The sequence below is a fragment of the Salvelinus alpinus genome, chromosome 8 (assembly GCF_045679555.1).
Source record: "Salvelinus alpinus chromosome 8, SLU_Salpinus.1, whole genome shotgun sequence".
NCBI lineage: Eukaryota > Metazoa > Chordata > Actinopteri > Salmoniformes > Salmonidae > Salvelinus > Salvelinus alpinus.
Window position 1 is genome coordinate 77,512,523 of NC_092093.1, and position 18,778 is coordinate 77,531,300.

Below are 18,778 nucleotides of genomic sequence, written 5' to 3' on the forward strand. Positions count from 1 at the left end.
AAACCGCGACTCGTCAGTGAAGAGCACTTTTTGCCAGTCCTGTCTGGTCCAGCGACGGTGGGTTTGTGCCCATAGGCGACGTTGTTGCCAGTGATGTCTGGTGAGGGCCTGCCTTATAACAGGCCTACAAGCCCTTAGTCCAGCCTCTCTCAGCCTATTGCAGACAGTCTGAGCACTGATGGAGCGATTGTGCATTCCTGGTGTAACTCGGGCAGTTGTTGTTGCCATCCTGTACATGTCCCGCAGGTGTGATGTTCGGATGTACCGATCCTGTGCAGGTGTTGTTACACGTGGTCTGCCACTGTGAGGACGATCAGCTGTCCGCCCTGTTTCCCTGTAGCGCTGTCTTAGGCGTCTCACAGTACGGACAATTGCAATTTATTTCCCTGGCTGCAGATGAGTAGGGATCCTGGGCATCTTTCTTTTGGTGTTTTTCAGAGTCAGTAGAAAGGCCTCCTTAGTGTACTGGTTTTTCAGAACTGTGACCTTAATTGCCTACCGTCTGTAAACTGTTAGTGTCTTAACGACCGATCCACAGGTGCATGTTCATTAATTGTTTATGGTTCATTGAACCAGCAAGGGAAACAGTGTTTAAACCCTTTACAATGAAGATCTGTGAAGTTATTTGGATTTTTACGAATTATCTTTGAAAGACAGGGTCCTGAAAAAGGGACATCTATTTTTTAGCTGAGTTTATAAAACAAGCATTTTTTATAGTCCGTTAATTAAGACACATACATTAAAAACTGAGCAAGTGCAACAGGCACTAAGTAAGCCATGGGAAGGTCGCTCTGGAATTCACACCAGACACGCCGTGCTGGATGATCATCATTAATCAACAACTCAATGGTCATTCCTCAGGTAAATTATAGAGACCATTGTATAAAAGATGTATCTACTAATCAAATACCATTATGGGACTAAAAAACTGTTTTACAACCAATTATAAAACTATCAGGGATAGAATTTAATTAAAGATGTTAACCTGATATCACCTATTAAAATAAAAAGTGTGCTTTTGTCTCCCCCAATGTTCAGACCTCCTCACCACCAGAAATGTCTGAAACCTTCACTGCTTGATACAACTAATTGCAAACATCAAGGTAATAACCTGTGTGTGTGTGTGTGTGTGTGTGTGTGTGTGTGGGTGCCACAGAGCTGGATCTATGACATGTGGGGTGGAGCCACTGTCTGTGTTCCTACTGCCTGTGTTTCTACTGCCTGTGTTCCTACTGCCTGTGTTCCTACTGCCTGTGTTCCTACTGACTGTGTTCCTACTGCCTGTGTTCCTACTGCCTGTGTTCCTACTGCCTGTGTTCCTACTGCCTGTGATCCTTCTGCCTGTGTTTCTACTGCCTGTGATCCTTCTGCCTGTGTTCCTACTGCCTGTGATCCTACTGCCTGTGTTTCTACTGCCTGTGATCCTTCTGCCTGTGTTCCTACTGCCTGTGTTCCTACTGCCTGTGTTCCTACTGCCTGTGTTCCTACTGCCTGTGTTCCTACTGCCTGCGCTCCTACTGTCTGCGCTCCTCGACCTCAGTCGGTGTAAGAAAGAATCAAGCAGCTTGGCTGAGGCCACATCCCGGAGGATTCATGTGGTTTATACTATTCTGTCGTTTCTGAAGCAGACTAGCCATGTAGGGTACAGATGAAGAAAAATGTAGCCATCTACTGCCAAGTCCATTATGGGTAAGGAATAGGGAAAGAATGATTGGTGGTTCTCTCTAACTTCATATTGGACATAGGATCATGTATAAAATAAAATTTGAGCATATGACTGGCCCTGCTGTCTTGTAGCGGCTAGTGAAATAATACAGTTTTGTCAGGCGTCCAAACGTTTTGTGGTATTTTCTGTCACTAAAAAGTTGTTTAATTTAAAAAGTATGGAAATAGGTACAGACATTCATAGTGAAAATTACTTTGTCTGGTGCAAAAGTAGCCCACTTAATTTCTATGGGTTTCCGAAATAATGGTTCAAACTGATGTGTGTTGTATTTATATTTTCCCTTTTAGTCCGAGGCTTACTATCAACCATCATTTTTTTGCCTGGTAGTTAATTAAGAAACTATTTCTGAAAAAGTCTTTATAACATGTTAAGAGAGCTGAAAACTCTGTTCAAAGCTCTGAAACACCTAATTCATTGGAAATAATGCTTCACTTGTAGAAATTAAGTTAATGTGAGTGTAGAGACTGACCCTGGCTCTTTTGTATGGCAGGAGAACTTATGGGGTCTGTAGTTCTGCTACTGACCAGCAGAGGGTGGACAATCTCAACCAGGGTTAAACAAAGTGTCATCGTCGTGGATGGACGGAGGGAGCTCACTAGACACTTAAGTAAATCATGACACCTACCTACATCACCTTGCTCTTTGCAATATCTTACATTTTACTTGGAAATGAATATACATAATAATTCTATTGTTTATTATAAAAAGATTGCATCGCTTACTTTTCCTCAGGACATAAAACAAAATATACTGTAATCTCATTATTATAAGACAATATAAACTAAAGGACATAATCTAATGCTAATATATGAAAATATATATTAGGGACAAATAAGGGATCATCTAATGTGTTATTATGTGGCAGGAAAATTAAGAAGCCACCTACGCAACAAAAATGACCACATTCTAGCCGTCATTGTAAACACTTACACAATAGACAACCTTTGAGTGTGGTTTGCTAAGTAATAAACATGTTAATAAATTTGGCACCTAAATATTTTTTGTTAATCATCACTTAAGCCACTTACAATGAAGTTACTAATCGCCAATGCTTTATCAAAAAAAGCAGAGCACAAATTAGGGTAATTGGTAGCAGCTATGGCGACAGCATATTATATGAAACTGTTAAGTTGCCATGTATCTAATTCTAGCTAATGAGGCCGTTTGGCTTCAGCTTGTGGTTACCTACAGTGCATATTGATGGCAATTACGTGGTATGGAAACTTTACTGTATGTTCTGCAATTTGAGAGACCGCTACCATATAGGGAAAGGTATTTATATTATAACTTTTTACACCTTTGTACAGACTCGGGAGAGGCGAAGGTTGAGAGCCATGCGTCCTCTGAAACACGACCCCGCCAAGTCGCACTGCTTCTTGACACACTGCTTGCTTAACCCTGAAGCCAGCCACACCAATGTGTCAGAGGAAAACACCGTACAGCTGGCGACCATAGTCAGCATGCAAGCGCCCGAAAGAACATCCCGGCCCGCCAAACCATCCTCTAACCCGAACGCCGCTGGGCCAATTGTGCACAGCCTCATGGGTCTCCCGGTCGCAGCCGGCTGGAATACAGCCTGGGATCGAACCAGGGTCTGTAGTGATGCTCAGAAACACTTGTTTCACAAAATGGTCCTGTTTTATCTATTTCTGTGCTGATCAGTGGGTAGTTGATTACCTCTGTCAAATGAATATGATCAAAGTTGTGTGTATTTGTATTTATTTTTTAAATAAAGATGGTGACGCTACAACAATTAACAGCCTATTAACAGCCTATTTCTAAAAAAATACATACAGCCTAATGATATACAGTATTATTTTAATAGCAGGACACTGTGCATTCCATTATTCCACTGAAGAGTATGAATTAGGCTGTTTGACAAGGTTTGAATCCTAAGCAACCTGCATACACAATGTGTGAAGTAATAGATCAGCATGGCTACTGTAGTAGGTCAAAGCTGTGTGCTGTACAACCTTGGGAGAGCATGAGTTGAGTAGGCATTGTGGTGTCAATTTCCTTTCTTTTTCAGCTTCAGACCAATGCCTAGTCTTCACTTAATATCCAAGGTGTTCATATCGGCAGGTGATTACGCAACATAATTATACAACATAACACAGCAATATAGTCAAGTAAAAATACACCATAACGGAAAATGGCAACAGAAATAATGTAGTTATTAGTATTAGTATTTATTTAATATTCACAGCAAAATAATCAACATGTAGCCTACCAATTAACAATTTACTGTACATACATCATTGACTGTCACTTTAGGTGGCTCGGAGAGCAGTCGTCCTGGTCCCTTTGCAGAAAAACATCCCCAAAGCATGATGTTTCCACCCCCATGCTTCACAGTAGGTATGGTGTTCTTTGGATGCAACTCAGCATTCTTTGTCCTCCAAACACGACGAGTTGAGTTTTTACCAAAACGTTCTATTTTGGTTTCATCTGACCATATGACATTCTCCCAATCTTCTTCTGGATCATCCAAATGCTCTCTAGCAAACTTCAGACGGCCTGGACATGTACTGGCTTAAGCAGGGGGACACGTCTGGCACTGCAGGATTTGAGTCCCTGGTGGCGTAGTGTGTTACTGATGGTAGGCTTTGTTACTTTGGTCCCAGCTCTCTGCAGGTCATTCACTAGGTCCCCCCGTGTGGTTCTGGGATTTTTGCTCACCGTTCTTGTGATCATTTTGACCCCACGGGGTGAGATCTTGCGTGGAGCCCCAGATCGAGGGAGATTATCAGTGGTCTTGTATGTCTTCCATTTCCTAATAATTGCTCCCACAGTTGATTTCTTCAAACCAAGCTGCTTACCTATTGCAGATTCAGTCTTCCCAGCCTGGTGCAAGTCTACAATTTTGTTTCTGGTGTCCTTTGACAGCTCTTTGGTCTTGGCCATAGTGGAGTTTGGAGTGTGACTGTTTTTGTGGACAGGCGTCTTTTATACTGATAACAAGTTCAAACAGGTGCCATTAATACAGGTAACGAGTGGAGGACAGAGGAGCCTCTTAAAGAAGAAGTTACAGGTCTGTGAGAGCCAGAAATCTTGCTTGTTTGTAGGTGACCAAATACTTATTTTCCACCATAATTTGCAAATAAATTCATTAAAAATCCTACAATGTGATTTTCTGGAAAAAAAATTATTCTCATTTTGTCTGTCATAGTTGAAGTGTACCTATGATGAAAATTACAGGCCTCTCTCATCTTTTTAAGTGGGAGAACTTGCACAATTGGTGGCTGACTAAATACTTTTTTGCCCCACTGTATATCTTGGTGGAGACGACTTGGGATACACCAAAGGGACGGCACTGGTGCGGCAGATGTGCGGATTTAGAGGTGGTCATCCGAATGTTACCCAGGACAGCGGTGGTCTTCTCTGATATCGCGCAGCGGAAGAGCTGGATGTTCCAGTGCGACCAGAAGATAACCAAGTGCATAGAGTGGGCCCAGCACGATAAACATTTCAGGGAACACAATCCGCCACCCAGCCATAAAGCAGTGTGTTCCTGGGATGTACCATAGGGGTTGGAGTGCATCTGACGGATGAGGGCAACAACGTATTCTTTGAGAGTTGGTCTCTCCAGTATCCACCGTTCTCTCCTCCGTGGTAGCAAGACGGAGTCCGGTACACAGGCGAGAGCGCTCCAGGACAGTAGGTGGCAGTAACGTGCCATAACGTTGGATGCCAACAGCCGATAAACCCCACAGAAGAAGAGGTGGGGGTGACAACATAGGTAGCTAACTATGGACAACGGTAGAGTGTCCTTCATCCCCGAAAGTCGGGCAGTTCTACTAGTTAGCTAGCAAGCTAGGACTCAGCAGGCGGGCTAGGTAGCTAGCTAGCTAACAATAGCTAGAACACCGGTAGACAGTGTATTTTGCCCCCACCTGTTGTGCACTGTTTCAGAAGGTCTGTTAACGATGGCAAGGGCAGGTGTTCTGCAGGTGGGAGTGAAGGACACTGTGTGCTAGCTAGTTAGCCAGCTAGATAGGAGGACTCGCACAGCAGGCGGGAGGCAACACCAGGTAGCTTTGCAGGAACCAATGGTTTGCTCGAATGGAACAGGCCACAGTAGTAATCATCACAGCCCCTGTCCATTGCCATTCAACGATGCTCTTTTAAGAGCAACCTAATCATTGAAAATAAGCACACACCATACGTGTGTGGGGCGGTGTGTGTCGGGACTGGGAGGGGGGTGTCAAAACTATACACGAAAGAGAATGCTAAAAATGTCTCCTCAAAGAGGGGCGAACCCAGGACCCTCAGATCTCATGGCGGTGATGTTAACGCTTACGCTACAAACCCTGTCATGAACGCATTATCTTGACACTATTTAAATGGACAGTTTGGTGATGACAGGAAGCTTTTGTTGTTGTTCATTCACCTAGGACTGATTGAACATTTATTTATCTTACTTGGTTAAAGTTTGTTGTCTAAAACAGCCTCCCCCTTTTTCCTCCAAACATAACGATGGTCATTAATGCCAAACAGTTATATTTTTGTTTCATCAGACCAGAGGATATTTCTTTGTCCCCATGTGCAGTTGCAAACCGTAGTCTGGCTTTTTTTTATGGCGGTTTTGGAGCAGTGGCTTCTTCCTTGCTGAGTGGCCTTTCAGGTTATGTCGATATAGGACTCGTTTTACTGTGGATATAGATACTTTTGTACCGGTTTCCTCCAGCATCTTCACAAGGTCCTTTGCGGTTGTTCTGGGATTGATTTGCACTTTTCGCACCAAAGTACGTTCATCTCTTGGAGACAGAACGGGTCTCCTTCCTGAGTGGTATGACGGCTGCGTGGTCCCATGGTGTTTATACTTGCGTATTATTGTTTGCACAGATGAATGTGGTACCTTCAGGCATTTGTAAATTGCTCCCAAGGATGAACCAGACTTGTGGAGGTCTACAATTTGTTTTCTTTTGATTTTCCCATGATGTCAAGCAAAGAGGAACTGAGTTTAAAGGTAGGCCTTGAAATACATCCACAGGTACACCTCCAATTGACTCAAATGATGTCAATTAGCCTATCAGAAGCTTCTAAAGCCATGACATCATTTTCTGGAATTTTCCAAGCTGTTTAAAGGCACAGTCAACTTAGTGTATGTAAACTTCTGACCCACTGGAATTGTGATAGTGAATTATAAGTTAAATAATCTGTCTGTAAACAATTGTTGGAAAAATGACTTGTGTCATGCACAAAGTAAATGTCATAACCGACTAGCCAAAACTATAGTTTGTTAACAAGACATTTGTGGAGTGGTTGAAAAATGAGTTTGAATGAAAGTGTATGTAAACTTAAGTGTATGTAAACTTCCGACTTCCACTGTACTCTACTCCACACAAGTCTCATCTAAAGTGTTTAAGTCATTGCGGCAAGCAACATGTTAACATCATTATAACATCATTGCAGCGAGCAAAAACACAACTTATTATATGGCACACTGTATGTGTATTCATCGGCACACATATATACATATTAGTATACATATTAGTACGTTACATAAGACATTCTAAACGCATGCAATGTAGACACATATATTAGCACTCTGGCTAAATATCCTTAGATAAATAACCATTAAAACGCAACACAGATCATTCATGTGTTGCTTTATGAAAGTCTCAATCTTCCTGAAGTACAAATGTCTGTCTATACCGCTGAAAAGACGAAGAAAAAAAACTGTTCTTACTCCTAAAATAAAACAGATATTTAACTTGGCTCTGGATTACATTTAGCTTCTGATGGTAATGATATTATAAAATGACTACTGGACAAACCCCATAAATAACTCCACTGTGTGGTTTCCAGACAGATATAATACTGCCTGGGAAGTACAGGTTTACAAATGCATATTGTTGAAGGCACAAAGTATCACTACGAATTCACTTCAATCCCACTGAAAAGTATAACGTATACAAACAAAATGAAATTTGAAAGTTCTCTTATTTTCTTTCTATATCATTTACATTTTAAATCCTTTTTGGAAAAGAGAGTAACTACTGCTTTCCTAAGAGGGAATTTTCATTAATTACCTGATGTTTTCTTAAGCTAAAAATATCTACCTGGAACTGAACTTTGCATGAATGTTTTCATTTAGAGAACCACCGGTTGCCCTATGAATGATCTTATTAGGGGCTACCGATTGCAGTAAAGTATATAAAAACATGGACAGAGCCAAATACTGTACCACAAATATGTTTCTGCTAATATTTAATACGCCTAGATCATAGAGGTACGAAATAAAGTAATTCATATTGAATTATTATACCGTAAATCAATTTAATTTGTATAAAAAATATATTTATCACACATTTTTAAAATTTATTTACTACATTTAAAATGGCCGAGTCATAGCTGAGAGAAGCTACCTTAGGTCATGATTATCATTAAAGTATAGGGGCCAGATATGCAATGAATGACTAACCACAATATCATATGATTGCAGTTACATCATGTCATGGACCTAAACGGTATCTATCCAAATAAACTGACCGGTAACCACAGAGTGAGAGAAGGGAGAATTCCTTTCAAATCAGGCAGTAGATGGAGGTATTCCCAGTCAGTCTGGGTCACTGGCGTTTTTGGTCCTTTTGTGTTTTGACACATTAATATTCACCAGATGCACTGTCAGGCCTTTCAGAGGCGCGTTTCATTTATGCTCTGTGGTGTGGGCAGACAGCGTGTCCAGCTGCTGCGTTTAGACAGCTCTCTTCTATCTCCTAAGCGTTGGCTCACACATGCACCCAAACAGGCCTAGTGTGTCAGAAACCAGAATTCCACAGACCCAGGCCAACCACTTCAATAAACATCCTACTACAAAGCAGGCGCTTTAAAACAGGAGCACCTTATACAATGTATTCAGACCCCTTGGATTTCTTCACATTTTATTGTGTTACAAAGTGGGATTTAATTGTCATTTTTGGTCAACAATCTACACAAAATACTCCGTAATGTCAAAGTGGGAGAAAAATGTGAACATTTGTTTTTTATGAATAGAAATTAAATAACTAAAATATAGTCAATGCATAAGTATTCCGCTCCCTGGGTCAATACATGTAAGAAACACCTTTGGCAGCAACTTAAGCTGTCTTCTTGGGTAAGTCTCTAAGAACTTTGCACACCTGAATTGTGCAATATTTTCCCATTATTCTTTTCAAAATTCTTCAAGCTCTGTCATGATGTTGGGGATAATGGCTAGACAGCAATTTTCAAGTCTTGCGATAGATTTTCAAGCAGATTTAAGTCAAAACTGTAACTTGGCCACTCAGGAACATTCACACTCTTCTTGGTAAGCAACTCCAGTGTAGGTTATTGTCCTGCTGAAATATGGATTCCTCTCCCAGTCTCAGGGGTAAAGCAGACTGAACCTGGCTTTCGGTCTTTGTACAGTAGTTGAATCTGTGCTTGAAACTCAATACTTGACTGAGGGACCTTACATATGTTGTATGTAGGGGAGACAGAGGAAGGAGTAGTCATTAAAAAATCATGCCAACCCCTATTATTTCACACAGAATGAGTCCATTATTATGTGATTTGTTAAACCAAATTTTAGGCTTGCCTAAACAAATTGGCTGAATACTTATACAACGACTATATTTTAGTTATGAATGTATTTATCCACCCCCCCAAAAATACTGTTTTCTTCCACTTTGACATTACAGAATATTTATTTGTAACAATAAAATGTGAGGAAATACAAAGGGTCTGAATACTTTTGCAATGCAATGTATATTTTTTCCAACGTCAGTTTGTCGACAATGTCATAAAATGTACCCAAAGCAGGCATGTGGAATTATGTTAAGGTGATAACATTATGTTTCTCCCAGGTGACATTAGCACTATTGTGACTATTACAATACAACAGACACGGAGAAATACCTTAAATCAATTACTACTTTTTAGACAATTTCAAAAATATTGACTCAACTCCGCATAAAAATTCCTGTATGGATCACAGGAAAATAACCTGGATTTGACTGTTTCCTGTCTGTTGTGGACTGCTGGCCTGCTAGAATACTACATGTTTAGTAGTACAGAACAGTAGTACAGAACAATACAACTTATTTTCAGTCAAATTCCCAAAGCAGAGGAGGGCCGGGCCTCTATAGGCTTTACTGTACTGTACCTTGAGGTACTTGACCAGTTTCTGGATCTGCCAGTACTCTGAGGGCAGGTCTGTGTTGCTCTCCGTGCGGCGCTCTGGCTGCTCCTCATCCTCCTCACTCTCCGATGAACTCTCACTGAAGTCATCGGCGCCACCAACTCCTCCCGGGGTCTTACTGAGGAGCAGGATGCAGCAGGAGATAACAATCAACATCTAGGCTGTGTGTTCATACTCATAAACAAGAAGAGGTTCAATGTCGGTATGTGATAACAAAATATGAAGGTTAATGTCCAGGATTTACTTTTGTAATTTAAAATAACTGAAAGGTTAAGGGAAACAAGCTAAAATCACTATCTAGACCAAGTATGTGTAATAACTATACAAGCACTGGATGGTCTGCAGAAATAGATGGGAGCGGTTGAGGGTAGCGGAAGGATAGGAGAAAAAACAAACAAAAGATGACTCTTGTAAAATAGATTGTGTCCCAAAAATGTATATACTATGTAAAAGGTGGAAGTAAAAGCCTAAGTGTTCTTGTTCATTCGTTTACTCCAATTAGGGGAGGGGTGGTAGGGTTAGTGGAAAACAAAGGAAAATATATTTTAAAAGATCTGTGTATATCGCTGCAGAATGCTGTGGTAGCCATGCTGATTAAGTGTGCCTTGAATTCTAAATAATTCAAAAACAGTATCACCAGCAAAGCACCCCCACACCATCACACCTCCTCCATGCTTCACGGTGGGAACCACACATGCGGAGATCATCCGTTCACCTACTCTGTCTCACACAAAGACACAGTGCTTGGAACCCAACATCTCAAACTTGGACTCATCAGACCAAAGGACAGATTTCCACCGGTCTAATGTCCATTGCTCGTGTTTCTTGGCCCAAGCAAGTCTCTTCTTCTTATTGGTGTCCTTTAGTAGTGGTTTCTTTGCAGCAATTCAACTATGAAGGCCTGATTCACGCAGTCTCCTCTGAACAGTTGATGTTGAGATGTGTCATACTTGAAATCTGTGAAGCATTTATTTCGGCTGGAATCTGAGGATGGTAACTCTAATGAACTTATCCTCTGCAGCAGAGGTAACTTTGGATCGTCCTTTCCTGTGGCGGTCCTCATGAGAGCCAGTTTTATCATAGTGCTTGATGGTTTTTGTGACTGCACTTGAAGAAACTTTCAAAGTTCTTGAATTTTTTTCCGCATTGACTGACCTTCATGTCTGAAAGTAATGATGGACTGTCGTTTCTCTTTGCTTATTTGAGCTGTTCTTGCCATAATATGGACTTGGTCTTTTAGGGTATGTTCTGTTTACCACCCCTACCTTGTCACAACACAACTGATTGGCTCAAACACATTAAGAAGAAAATAAATTCCACAAATGAACTTAACAAGGCACACCTGTTAATTGAAATGCATTCCAGGTGTCTACCTCATGAAGCTGGTTGAGAGAATGCCAAGAGTGTGCAAAGCTGTCATCAAGGCAAAGGGTGGCTACTTTGAAGAATCTCAAATATAACATATCTTTTGATTTGTTTTAACACTTTTTTGGTTACTACATGATTCCATATGTGTTATTTCATAGTATTGATGTCTTCACTATTATTCTACAATGTAGAAAATAGTAAAAAATAAAGAACTCTTGAATGAGTAGGTGTCCAAACTTTTGACTGGTACTGTATATATTTACAAAAAACATATATGGGGGATTAGAAATGATGCAGACAATTACACTGATGGAAGCTACAATCTATCAGCAATATTAAAGCTGATCTACCCCCTAACATAATTAACTATACAAGTACATACACAGGAAGGATTTAAATAACTGCAATGATACACATAACAATATTTGAGGTTTTTCCATTTAAAATAACGGCGATGTTATTCTATACAACAAGCACCATTAAAATTCCAAACCTAAATGGAAGTGTCAGGTTTGAACGTCCTTGAGATCTAAGCAGCAGCAGCCAAGCATAAAGTGAAAGAGAGGGTCCGAAAGTAATGGGGGAACTGGAGTATTCATCATCATGCTACACAAAGCAGGCCTCTCTCTACCGTAGCCTTCCTTCCATACACGCAAACAGAAATGCAGATGGATTTTAAAGTCAGCTGGGCCACTCAAATAAGTGTATCATTAAAACGGCGCACCGCGGAGCAATGAAATTTGGTACACGTTCAAATGGGTCAGCGGGGAGATGGTTCCCATGTACACAGATAGAATTTCCAGAGAAGGCCATTATCAGAGGAAACCAGCCGATATGACCGTTTCCCAGGCAGCGTAGCAGAGCCAGGATAAACACTGAACCAAGCCTTAATTAAGCAGTGAAGCACTGTCCCTGTGTCTGCTATCACTACTGTCCATAAGTCATGTCAGTAGGCTCCCTGAAGGGGGATACCTATTCACAACTTGCACAACTGAATGCATTTAACCCACACCTTCTGAATCAGAGAGGTGTGAGAGGCTGTCTTAATCGACGTCTAGGGGAGCAGTTGTTGTTGGGGGTTAATTGCCTGGCAGAACGGCAGATTTTTCACCTTTGCCAGCTCTGGGATTTAAACCAGCAACCTTTGGGTTACTGGCCCAACGCTCTTAACCGCTAGGCTACCTGCCTAGTTCCCCTCCTGTATGTGTACCAAGTTTCACTGGTGCAAGGTGGAAAAAAGCTAATTGGCAGAACAGTGGCTACAGTCGACCCAGTAACTTTACTAGAGGTCCTGTATATACTGGCCTGTCACAATTATGGGGACAGCTGGAAACCTCGCTGCCAGGCGCCAGAGGAAAAACAGGGAAGGTGTACATCAGACCCATACATTATCTTATATAAGAATACTTATAATCCACAGAAAATATCATCATGGGTCAAAAGAGTTTTGCCAATCTTTTCTTTCTGTTAACTCAGCAATCTCCTGTACTGTAGGCTGCTGCTTTCTCTGCTGTACTGTGGAAGCTCTATCATTTATGTAGTGCAGGAAGAGAAATCCCCATCAGGTGGCTTACGTTTTATTAGACGACTGCCGACCAGGTAAGGAGGACACAGAGAAATCGGCTTTCTTCTGCATCTTCTCCTGCGTCTCGGCAAACTTTTCACTCACTGCATTCTTTTTCGATTTCTTGTCATCTGCTTCACTAAAAAAAAAAAAAATAAAATAAAAAGGCACACATCATTACCCATTTTTCTATTTTTAAATAGTTATTTATCGTAACATAACATCATCATCATCTAAGGCATTGAGGGAGAGAAGAGAGACGCAGGGATTTTAGGCTTTTTTAGCCGTTTAAGGCACTTTTATCTGGAGCCAGTTGCCTCTTAAAAATGGGGACACTTATCACAAGGTGCAGCTGCAAATACTCAAACCCCTGCTAGATCTATTTATCAATCAAAGAACATATGCGATAGATCATTTCTGTGAATTTATCCTCCCGCGCCCAAGTTTTCGGTCTATAATTGAGCTGAGGGGTTCAACACAGTGAACACATCCATTAACTGGGAACGTCCATATAATCAGGAATATTTGTGCTTGCCCTTAAATGTATAAGCCATATAAAACCATCTCTTTATAATGTGTGACTGCTGGCATGTGGAGAAGACACACTGAGACAAACACAGCCATCGGAGTGCTTGACACCAGCATCGCCCCCTTCTTACTTAAAAGCTTCAAATCTATTGGAGCAGAAAGTTCCCGCCACGCATATTACACGCATTGCAATATTTCAAGGACATTGTATATAAGGGTGGAATTATCACGTACTCATAGGGAGATGCGAGACCGAGGTTCTTCCATTTCAAAGATGGTTCTAATTTCTTTTTGCCGCCTGGCTTGTTTTGCACAAGCTGTTGTCTCGCCTTCTCATGCACATTCTTTTCGTGATGCTCGTAAGACCTCTGGGGTTGGCCTTGTTCCTCTGCATCAACCAGTTCCACATGTTGGACCTTTTGTGTTGGAGGTTCTTCTTGAACGGCAAAATCCTGTTGAGGGGAAAAAAGACATGAGAAAAGAGGACCTCTCTTAATTTGCACCAAAATGCTAGCAGTGAAATATACAATAAATTTGGGTCGTAAAATTATATGGACTTGGGTCGTTAAAAAAGCTCTTCCTCTGAATGATTGTTCTTTTAACAAAGTTTTCGGGCCTTTTGTGATTCTTTTAAGTTATAAAGCATATTTTCCATTCTACATCTGATATGTTGCCTCTTTACTCATTTATTTGAGAGACATCACACACTGGTGTCTGAAAGGGTGTCGTTCAGTTCTTCTCAGCCCAAGAAGAACCCTATAAAAACGAATCAGGGTTATAAGTCTGTATCAGGGACTGTTCATGATAAAACAGAACTTTCTCAACATTCCCGCAGCAGAATAACAATTCAGCCTTTATTACTGAGCGAAGGGAATAAAATAACACATTCCCAGTGCTTTACAACACAGAAGAGGTCCCTCTCTATTAATTGGCTGAACAATATCAAAAGTTTATTGTTTCTTTACATTCCTCACGCTAAAACCTTGCAGTTTGGCATGGAGAAAGTAGAGCCTTTGTGTCACTGTTATTCAAAGATGATTTTTAAAGTTTTTGAAGGTCTTTTTACCCAACTTTACAACCTAACATAAGAATGCCAACAAGACACACATGAATGGATTGCAGGCAGGGAACGTTTTATAATCACAGACACCTGCTAGGCAGAAAATTGTTCGCCTCAGACTGCCATTGCTCTCAATGAGCTCATTTTTGATTTGTGATTTTCAGAAGTAAAAGGGGAAAAATAATTAACATGGAATACTACGGCTATGTTCGTACGTTCGGCTCAACCACGCTCGGGCCACTTTTCAAAAGGCTTGTTTGTCTTAGAACCCAGAGTGACCTTCCAGCTACTGCAGGCCAATTCAGTCCGCCGTGGCTGCATTTCAGGTGTCCAACCTTACCTCTTTTTATGATACCTGAAATGGACAAACTCCATATGCTAAGACCGAAGGAAACATTCCAAAGTCTATGGCACACTACAGCAGCGCACACAGCACAGGGACGGCTCTGTCAGAGCAGTGAGAGGGCCAACAAACAAGTGCACAGACACTTTAAGCAAGTCTGACGCCTGTCTGCATGCAACTCTCCTCACACTTCTCAGCGACAATTTTTTTTTTTTACTACAGCTGACTTCCAAATCATTGGAACAATTATTATTTTTTGTGCCACGTTGCAAGCCCTCACTGAGAAACCTGAGACTCCAAATATTTACACGTTATGGACTTGTATCTATAATGACTTGCTCCACACAGTGATGGAAAATCAGAAGAGGTGCAACAAATGTGCAGCTGTCAGCTAATGGGTAGCTGTCAGTGGCGGAGCTCCGCGAGACTCCGTGTGGAGAGTGAACATGACAGCAGAGATAGATTGATTTCGGGATTTTTGAATTGCATTTTTGCGTGTGATCGCGCATGCATAACACAGACACCATGTCCAATTTCTAATCACGTTGTAATTTTCAGAACGAGTCAGTCCAACACGTTCTGTCGGTCCAACACACCAAGGAAGGGAGTAGCATTATGCGGTATGCTTCCCAGGTGCTGCACTCTTCTCCTCTGGCTGCCTCTTGCTTATTTGATTGAGAATGTCTGATCTAATAAAACTGTGAAAAAGAATCTGCTTCCGCGACGCTGGAAACGAGTAGATCATGTTCAGAGATTGGTGTTGTTATCTTTGGCTATCACCCTGCCAGGCTTCATGTTGACTTGGATCACAACCATTTTGGGCTCTTGGTGATACAATCAGAGAGCAGGTCCCGGCCGGAGCGGTTTTACATTTTTTTGTCCTCAAGATTGAGTGCAATTACTTTATTGCTGTATGTCTGAACAGGTTACAGTACTGCACTGCCTGTTGCACCAATCAATACAAAAGGCTTTTATCTGCAATCAGCATTCACTGCTGAGTCAAGCTGACCCTTTCTCATATAAGAAGTGTGCTTAATTATTGCAGAGGGAAAATCCTTTGGTGGGGTGTAAAAAGGCCAAAAAGAGATTGCCTGATTTGAGTGCAAAACACTCCCTTTATATCACCTCACCGTCACAATTCAATGTTTTTCTACATAACTGTAGCAACTTCAAAGGGCAAAAGAAGTAGGCAGAGAAAACCTGCGACTTGAATTGTATCTCAGCTACCTCATTTACAGTAGTTTTACGGCCTACTGTCCAACATCCTCAGACCGACAGGTTCAGCCTCATGGCATCACTCCTCACAGACACAGGACTCATAAAACATTAAAGCCTGGATGGCCATTTTACACAGCACAGCGGCCTGGCACTGCTCATTGGGGTTTATACTGCCCCACTTACCCGCCACTTAACCTGACCTGTCTCTCTGTGGCACTAAGTCACACTGACTGGCCAAGCACAATTCAATTGAAAGTAATGAGGCTCTTTTTCCTTGATAATATCGTTATTTCCAAATGGGGAGAACAATGGATGTTATAGGCCACTGCAGTAACATGATGTAAATGGTAAATGTCTCGGGAACGTCCATCGATTATAGAGGGGCTATTATGGCAGATCGTACTTCAGACAACTCTTGTATGTCAAACAAGACATTTCCTTTGTATTAAGCTCTTGTCCATAAAGCAAGCACTGACTTACCAGTTCCTGAAATTGTGTGGGAAAATAACAAATACAGTGGGGAGAACAAGTATTTGATACACTGCCGATTTTGCAGGTTTTCCTACTTACAAAGCATGTAGAGGTCTGTCATTTTTATCATAGGTACACTTCAACTGTGAGAGACGGAATCAAAAAAAAAAAAAATCCAGAAAATCACATTGTATGATTTTTAAGTAATTAATTTGCATTTTATTGCATGACATAAGTATTTGATACATCAGAAAAGCAGAACTTAATATTTGGTACAGAAACCTTCGTTTGCAATTACAGAGATCATACATTTCCTGTAGTTCTTGACCAGGTTTTCACACACTGCAGCAGGGATTTTGGCCCACTCCTCCATACAGACCTTCTCCAGATCCTTCAGGTTTCGGGGCTGTCGCTGGGCAATACGGACTTTCAGCTCCCTCCAAAGATTTTCTATTGGGTTCAGGTCTGGAGACTGGCTAGGCCACTCCAGGACCTTGAGATGCTTCTTACGGAGCCACTCCTTAGTTGCCCTGGCTGTGTGTTTCGGGTCGTTGTCATGCTGGAAGACCCAGCCACGACCCATCTTCAATGCTCTTACTGAGGGAAGGAGGTTGTTGGCCAAGATCTCGCGATACATGGCCCCATCCATCCCCCCCTTAATACGGTGCAGTCGTCCTGTCCCCTTTGCAGAAAAGCATCCCCAAAGAATGATGTTTCCACCTCCATGCTTCACGGTTGGGATGGTGTTATTGGGGTTGTACTCATCCTTCTTCTTCCTCCAAACACGGCGAGTGGAGTTTAGACCAAAAAGCTCTATTTTTGTCTCATCAGACCACATGACCTCCCATTCCTCCTCTGGATCATCCAGATGGTCATTGGCAAACTTCAGACGGGCCTGGACATGCGCTGGCTTGAGCAGGGGGACCTTGCGTGCGCTGCAGGATTTTAATCCATGACGGCATAGTGTGTTACTAATGGTTTTCTTTGAGACTGTGGTCCCAGCTCTCTTCAGGTCATTGACCAGGTCCTGCCGTGTAGTTCTGGGCTGATCCCTCACCTTCCTCATGATCATTGATGCCCCACGAGGGGAGATCTTGCATGGAGCCCCAGACCGAGGGTGATTGACCGTCATCTTGAACTTCTTCCATTTTCTAATAATTGCGCCAACAGTTGTTGCCTTCTGACCAAGCTGCTTGCCTATTGTCCTGTAGCCCATCCCAGCCTTGTGCAGGTCTACAATTTTAGCCCTGATGTCCTTACACAGCTCTCTGGTCTTGGCTATTGTGGAGAGGTTGGAATCTGTTTGATTGTGTGGACAGGTGTCTTTTATACAGGTAACGAGTTCAAACAGGTGCAGTTAATACAGGTAATGAGTGGAGAACAGGAGGGCTTCTTAAAGAAAAACGAACAGGTCTGTGAGAGCCGGAATTGTTACTGGTTGGTAGGTGATCAAATACTTATGTCATGCAATAAAATGCAAATTAATTACTTAAAAATCATACAATGTGATTTTCTGGATTTTTATTTTAGATTCCGTCTCTCACAGTTGAAGTGTACCTATGATAAATATTACAGACCTCTACATGCTTTGTAAGTAGGAAAACCTGCAAAATCGGCAGTGTATCAAATACTTGTTCTCCCCACTGTATATTCTTGTCTGCCCGGCTTTACATTTGCAAACTACAATATATTATTGTGATAACGTCCCACTGGTTGAGTTGTCAAGTAATGTGAATTCAACGTGAAATCAACAAAACATTTCACCATGTCATTGGATTGAGGTAAAAAGTTGGGTGAAAAAAAAGACTAAATTGTCTTATGTTGATCCAATCAGTTTTCCACATTGATTCAACGTCCTCACATAGAATTTTTGTTGTTGAAGTGACGTGGAAACAACGTTGATTCAACCAGTGGGCTCCTCATTTTAAAGAGCAAGATTTGCAGAAAGGGGTAAAAGGAAATCAGTTTTAATCACATTTCCGTTTCAATAGCTCAAGGACAGAATTATAGTGAATATAAACCAGCCCAGGAGAAACCAGCAAGAGCAACAATGACTATAGTCTTTGCTAACAGAAATGAACGATTTAAAGTGGGAAAATACTATTATTTGTTTAGCTAGACTACTTTGTTGTAACTACTCATAAGACAGTCCAAATAGACATGAGGAAATTAATAAATACTCAATATACTTGTTTAATCAATTAAATAAAACATTGTGTCCTTTCCTAGAACATAAATAAATGTACAAGGTTTCTCCGTAAATATTTGGCCCCTGTAACTGTATAGCTAGCATGCCTGTAAATTATACAGCATTTTCCAACAATACATTATTGAGT

At 41.4% G+C, this 18,778-nt stretch overlaps 1 protein-coding gene across 1 annotated transcript in view; it reads right to left on the minus strand.

Annotated features, from left to right (window-relative positions):
• Window positions 1–18,778, minus strand: part of odad2 (outer dynein arm docking complex subunit 2) — a 77,805-nt gene that overhangs the window by 49,677 nt on the left and 9,350 nt on the right. Inside the window, exons 8-10 of the mRNA XM_071415150.1 lie at window positions 13,585–13,802; window positions 12,833–12,961; window positions 9,855–10,008 (exon numbers count right to left, since the gene is read on the minus strand). Coding sequence (XP_071271251.1) covers window positions 9,855–10,008; window positions 12,833–12,961; window positions 13,585–13,802 — 501 coding nt within the window. The remainder of the gene's footprint in view (window positions 1–9,854; window positions 10,009–12,832; window positions 12,962–13,584; window positions 13,803–18,778) is intronic.